The 6,000-nt window shown below is 40.1% G+C and overlaps 1 protein-coding gene across 9 annotated transcripts in view; it reads right to left on the reverse strand.

Annotated features, from left to right (window-relative positions):
* The window catches only part of FUBP1 (far upstream element binding protein 1), a 35,401-nt gene extending 29,623 nt beyond the window's left edge, over positions 1 to 5,778 (reverse strand). For 6 of the 9 annotated variants that reach the window (XR_011234570.1, XR_011234569.1, XR_011234568.1 and 3 more), the window contains exon 1: positions 5,589 to 5,778. Coding sequence is in view for 5 of the 9 variants with exons in the window: in XM_069480157.1 (XP_069336258.1) it covers positions 5,589 to 5,708 (120 nt within the window). In the remaining 4 variants the exon portion in view is untranslated. The remainder of the gene's footprint in view (positions 1 to 5,588) is intronic. The other 3 variants (XM_069480156.1, XM_069480158.1, XM_069480159.1) reach the window with 1 other exon arrangement.
* Positions 5,779 to 6,000: the final 222 nt, after the last annotated feature.

Below are 6,000 nucleotides of genomic sequence, written 5' to 3' on the forward strand. Positions count from 1 at the left end.
AATCTAATTCAAATCTTATTTCTTTTCTTAAAGTTTTCCTAATCACACCTGAAAACACTGCATTTTCACCGTTTGGCCTTAAAGCACTTAGCATTTAAACTGTTCCTAAAGAATTTAAATACACTACCATATGCTGATAGGCACTGGTAGTATAAAGTATAAAGAGAAAATGGTACTACCAATTACAGTCTAGGCTGTGAATACTTTCTACAGTTAGTTTTTATAAACACTCTTAAGAGTTTGAAAGCAGCACTTCTTGAATGCCAAGGTACCTATACACAGAGAAAAGATACTTATTTATACTTCCTTATTCACTGACTAGGTCAAAAACTATCCAAAGAAAAATGAAAGTTGATAGCTAGTTCACTCAAAAGAACCAGTTACATCTCAAAAATTGAGAATCGGTACAAAGACATTACAGAAGAGGTTTTAATAAAAATACTAACAAAGCAGTTGGGTGTGGCTGCAAGCTCCTGTATTCCCAGCTACTCAGACGCTGAGGGTGGCTAGACCTCGGGAGTTTTAGACCAGCCTGTGCAACATAATGAGACTGCAACTTTTTTTTTTTTGAGACACTCCGGATTTGTTGTCAGGGCTAGAGTGTCATGGTGTCAGCCTAGCTCACAGCAACCTCAACTCCTGGGCTCAAGCGATCCTCCTGCCTCAGCCTCCCAAGTAACTGGGACTACAGGCATGCACCACCACGCCCAGCAAATGTTTTCTATTTTTGGTAGAGAAGGGGGGTCTTGCTCTTGCTCAGGCTGGTCTTGAACTCCTGACCTTAAGTGATCCTCCCGCCCTAGCCTTCCAGAGTGTTAGGATTGCAGGTGTGAGCCACGCAGAGGGCCTGACCCCAACTCTTAAACCACCACCACAACCACAGATTTGATCATCAATTTTCCAACAATAGAAAATACACACTTTCCAGGTCACTACAAGGAGGATTAATTTAAGAAAAACAATAATTCCTAAAAACCAAGCTCCAACTCTATCCAAATCTTATTAGACACATATTAAGTGTGGGCAACTTCCTTACTTGATTTCAATTTACGAAACAATTCAAGCTTTCCATCTGGATCTTGCTCTATTTCTTGAATGAGTAAATATTTTTTCCTGCTTTCATTGTTTTAGCATTTTTCACCTTCATTGACCACTCCTAGCATCCAAAAATTTTGGAGTTGAAAAGAAACTTAGATACAATACCCCTTTTTTCCAAGGCTTTCACTTTTCATGGTTTCAGTTACCTGTGGCACAGCACAATAAGATATTGAGAGAGAGAGAGAGCGCGAGCGAGCAGGCGCACGCCAGCCCTCACTCAACTTTTATTACGGTATATTACTGTTCTATTTCATTATTATTAATACTGTGCTTAATTTATAACTTACATTTTATCATAGTTATGTATGTATAGTAAAGAACACAGTACCATGTACGCATACAGGATTTGGTACTGTATGTGGTTTCAGGTAAGAGTCTTGGAAAATATCTCCCTTGGATAAAGTGGGGGTACTGTGGTTTACTTAATTATCTTCTGAGAATTAGCTTCAAAAAAATCTCTAAAATCAGGTGATATGACTAACTACAATTGTCCCTTGGTATCCATGGAAGACTGGTTCCAGGATCCATGCAGATACCCAAATCTGCAGATGCTCAAGTTCTTTATATAAAAGGATATAGTATTTGCATATAACCTATGCATATCCTCTAGTATACTTTAAGTCATCTCTAGACTACTTGTAATACCTGACAACATAAATGCTATGCAAATAGTTGTTATCCTGTATTCTAAAATTTGTATTTTTAAAATTGTTGTATTGTTATTTTTTGCATTTTTTCCGAATATTTTCAATCTGTGATTGAAAATCTGAATCCACGGATACAGAACCCAAAGATACGGAGGGCCGAATGTACTGTAACTCAGCAGTCCCCACCCTTTTTGGCAACAGGACCGTTTTCATGGAAGACAATTTTTCCACAGACAGAGGCTGGGGAGGAGGTGGTATGGAGTTCAGGTGGGGATATGTGGCCCGTTTCTTAACAGGGCACTGGACTGGTATTAAGCCACGGCCCTGGGGGATGGGGACCACTGCAGCTTTAACTCATTAAAAACATTTATTGATTCAATTCAGTAAATACTGAGTACCTACTATGGACAAAGTCCTAATGGAGTGAGTTAGTTCCCATACACCAGAAATGTGGAGAGGTGTAGACGCTAGAAATATTACTATATCATCATTTACTTATCACAATCAAGCCTTGCTATACCGCTACAAAATGTTTAAAAAAAAAAAAAAAAAAAAAAGTCATGCCCAAATGCTAGTTTTCACTGAAGAGACTGATGGTAATAAAAACCCAACAGCTCTATTTTATATTTTCATTTCATCCAAATAACATACTGCAGCCTGAATCACTTTTACGATTATCAGGGAAGAGATTTCAAGTATAATTGAGTACTTAATGACTAATTTCATAGTTAACTGGAGGGGAAGGAATGAGGGTTGGTAGTCTTGCTTAGCTTGTAATCTACCACTACACTAGTCTGCCTCCGATTGACTACTTTCACGTAATCTCAAGGGGAAAAAAAAAAAGTAAATATATTTTAATTTTCCAATGTTCCAGAGACAGAACTTATCAGTATGATTGCCAAGGACTTAAAGAATCCCAATCTCATTCTCTGGAATGACAAGCTTAAAATACACAAAAATAAATTTCTAAAGTGTACTGGTTGGAAACCCTACACTAGAGAAGCAATCCGGTGCCCCTTTGCTGGATGCAGCTCAGAGTATTACAAAAATCTGGAAATTTCACAAAAAAATAGGCTATCGGGATTCTCTAGGGAAAAAAAAAAAAAGAAGACTGAGCAACTTGTTTTAAATTATCAGATGGCAACAACAAGCTATAGTAAGCACTACTGGCATTTACTAGGTAGGGACCAGGGATCATAACCACTTGCCCTGCTTTCCTGGGTAACAAAGAACTGTCCAGTTAAAAATACCAATCTTGAAGCTCCTTGACAGCAAGAAGCTGTTCTTATACTTCTTCATAGTATAGTACTCTGGACAAAGAAAAGAAACTTAAGGTTAGATGGAGATTTTGGAAATGCAATTCAATGTACTTAATAAACAGGTAAGGAAATACTTCAGATATTAACCTAACTTGTTCTTCTAGTAAATACTCTTCTGTACAATTAAATTAAACAAGCAGCTACAATTGATAGAGACATTCAAATGGGCAATTCCACTCAAAAGCTAAACTTGTAATCTCAAATTTAAGATCAATTCTGTAAAGAGATAATCGAATCATCACAGCAAAGACATCAGTGCAGATGACCTAGTGGCATGCAACTAATTCCACAGTTTGAGGACAATTTCTCTATTTAAAAAAGTCTAAAGCAGGAAATTATGGCTTAGCTCAATAATGAAGTCCAATTTTAAAGTACAACAACCCAAGGTCATTTTGGATCCATCTGTACTTTTTCTCATCTTTACCCTACCCAATACTATCCTCCACTGATTTCACTCTTGGGTTGTCATCCCAAAAATCCCCGTACCTCTGCACATGCTGCTTCTTTTCCCTACTGGTCAAACTCTCACTCCTACTTTAATGCCTTGCTCAAGTATGACCCCTTTACTCAGGCAGTTAGGTACCCCCTCCTCCCTGGTGTCCCGAACAAGTGCCCAACTCATAGACAAGTATAAACTCTACAAATGTTACCAGAACAAGCCCATGAATTAACTGTCCATATTGTGTCTCTCTTTCCTCATTAATCAGATAATCCTGTTCATTTGGCATTTGGTTCCTTGACTGTATCACAGCTTCCTAGAAAGCAGAACTCCAATTCACACATTTAAAATAATCTCCAGTATCTACCTACAGCATGTGACACAAATTAGTTCGATGTGCTGATTTATTGAATAAAATAGTTCAGGTAAGTCTTCCAATACAATCTAATAGAGCTTGCTAAGAGTTTCTGTCACAGTTATGTAAATATTTCAGCTGCTATTCTAAACGTGTTCAGAATTTTAAAAAAATACGTGAAAAAAACCGCAGAACTAGTATTAATGATGACCCTTTGTTGACTAACCCTAATATTTCTGGTTATAAACAAGTACAGGTACATTTGTAGAATGTGTTCACGTTGGAAAAATAAGAGTGATGTATTACTACAGATTTTATGAATTTTTATTTTGACTCAATGATCCTTTAACTGTATTGGTGGATTAAAAACTTAACGAAGTGAACTTCCACTGCAATCAAAACATATCACAAAACTGGTTTCTAATAACCATTTCCTTAACTCTAGTCTAAAATGCCTAGCACCTAGTACGACATGCGCTCGTGTCATCACCAGAATGAGTCGTACTTTCGCTTACATAAAAGTCGGTATCGGCCGGGCGCGGTGGCTCACGCCTGTAATCCTAGCACTCTGGGAGGCCGAGGCGGGTGGATTGCTCAAGGTCAGGAGTTCGAGACCAGCCTGAGCGAGACCCCGTCTCTACTAAAAATAGAAAGACATTATATGGACAACTAAAAATCTATATAGAAAAAATTAGCCGGGCATAGTGGCGCATGCCTGTAGTCCCAGCTACTCGGGAGGCTGAGGCAGTAGGATCGCTTAAGCCGAGGAGTCTGAGGTTGCTGTGAGCTAAGCTGACGCCACGGCACTCACTCTAGCCTGGGCAACAAAGTGAGACTCTGTCTCAACAAAAAAAAAAAAAAAAAAAAAAAAAAAAAAAAAAAAAAAAAAGTCGGTATCATCAAACATTTTTATAAATATATTAGGAGACTATATAAAAAAGTAAAGTTCCAATTAAGAAACCTTTATTTTTTCTGGAGCACATGCACTATTTTTCTATTAAATAGCTTTCACCTGGGAAATAAGTGCCTTAAGGGCAAATGTATGCACCTACGTAATACAAAGAGGTCTGGTCAGTTTACGACTGTGAACTGAGAGGCAGATTCAAATAGAAACCTCGGGTATAATAGGCCTGAAGCCATTTTGAGAAATAATGGGGAAGGACTTGTAGAACAGACTGACACCCAAATCCCGCCCAGAGGAAGGTAGCTTGTTTAAGTCTCTTCCTTGCAGAGGTGTGAAGGCGAATGATACCGAAGACTGCTTTAATTGCGAGGGAGAACTCAAATGAGCTGGAAGCTGCTGACAAATCCGTTTCCATACTATGGCTCCAGCAGACAGATCATAGTCCTTTCCCAAACTCATTACCAGAACTTTCCATATTATTGAGTAAAACTAAACGAGATTTACATGGAAAATAATATTCATTCTGAAGAAACGAGGCTAAGCTAACTCCTTGGAGAAACGCGAGTGCCGCCGAAGTGAGAGAAAGACTTAAGGCCATCTTTGCGTAGCACGCGTTGGGTTTCTAAGTAGCTTAGACTCCAAGAACACAAAGCCGAGCTCTGGCCTCCACTCTGTATTATCAACATAAGGATATGTTAGTCTCCTTATATTTGGGTACGGAAGAGTACCTCTTTCCTCTCCCTCACGCGCGAAGGGGTAGCGGCCTACTCAGGCAGCGGCCAATTACCGTGAGCTTTCGGGATCCCGCCGCGCGGTCCAGACTTACCTGCCGGGCTCTCTGCAGCGCGTCTTTGAAAGCATCGTTTACTCCTCCACCACCACCGCCGCCACCACCACCACCAGCTGAGCCAGAAGAGGGTGGAGGCACTGTTGAATAGTCTGCCATGGTTACAGTTTAGTAGCCACTGCCGTTTTTCCACAGAGAACTGCACTCAGCTAACAGCTAAGAAAGAAAGAAAATGGCGGCCGTCGAGGCTCTATCACATTCTTGCGCGACCGTCGTGCCGTAAAGGGGCGGGGACTGAAAGACGGAAATCTCGCGGTATTTCTGAGGCAACGCGCTGGTGCGGGGGGTGGAGCTGAGACAAGAGAGGCAGAGAGCTATCGTGATAACTGAGTTTAAGATTTCGCGAGAATGGGATTTGTTTTGGCGCCTCCTCTCTGCGCGTCGTTGGGGT

Source organism: Eulemur rufifrons, chromosome 8 (genome assembly GCF_041146395.1).
Source record: "Eulemur rufifrons isolate Redbay chromosome 8, OSU_ERuf_1, whole genome shotgun sequence".
NCBI lineage: Eukaryota > Metazoa > Chordata > Mammalia > Primates > Lemuridae > Eulemur > Eulemur rufifrons.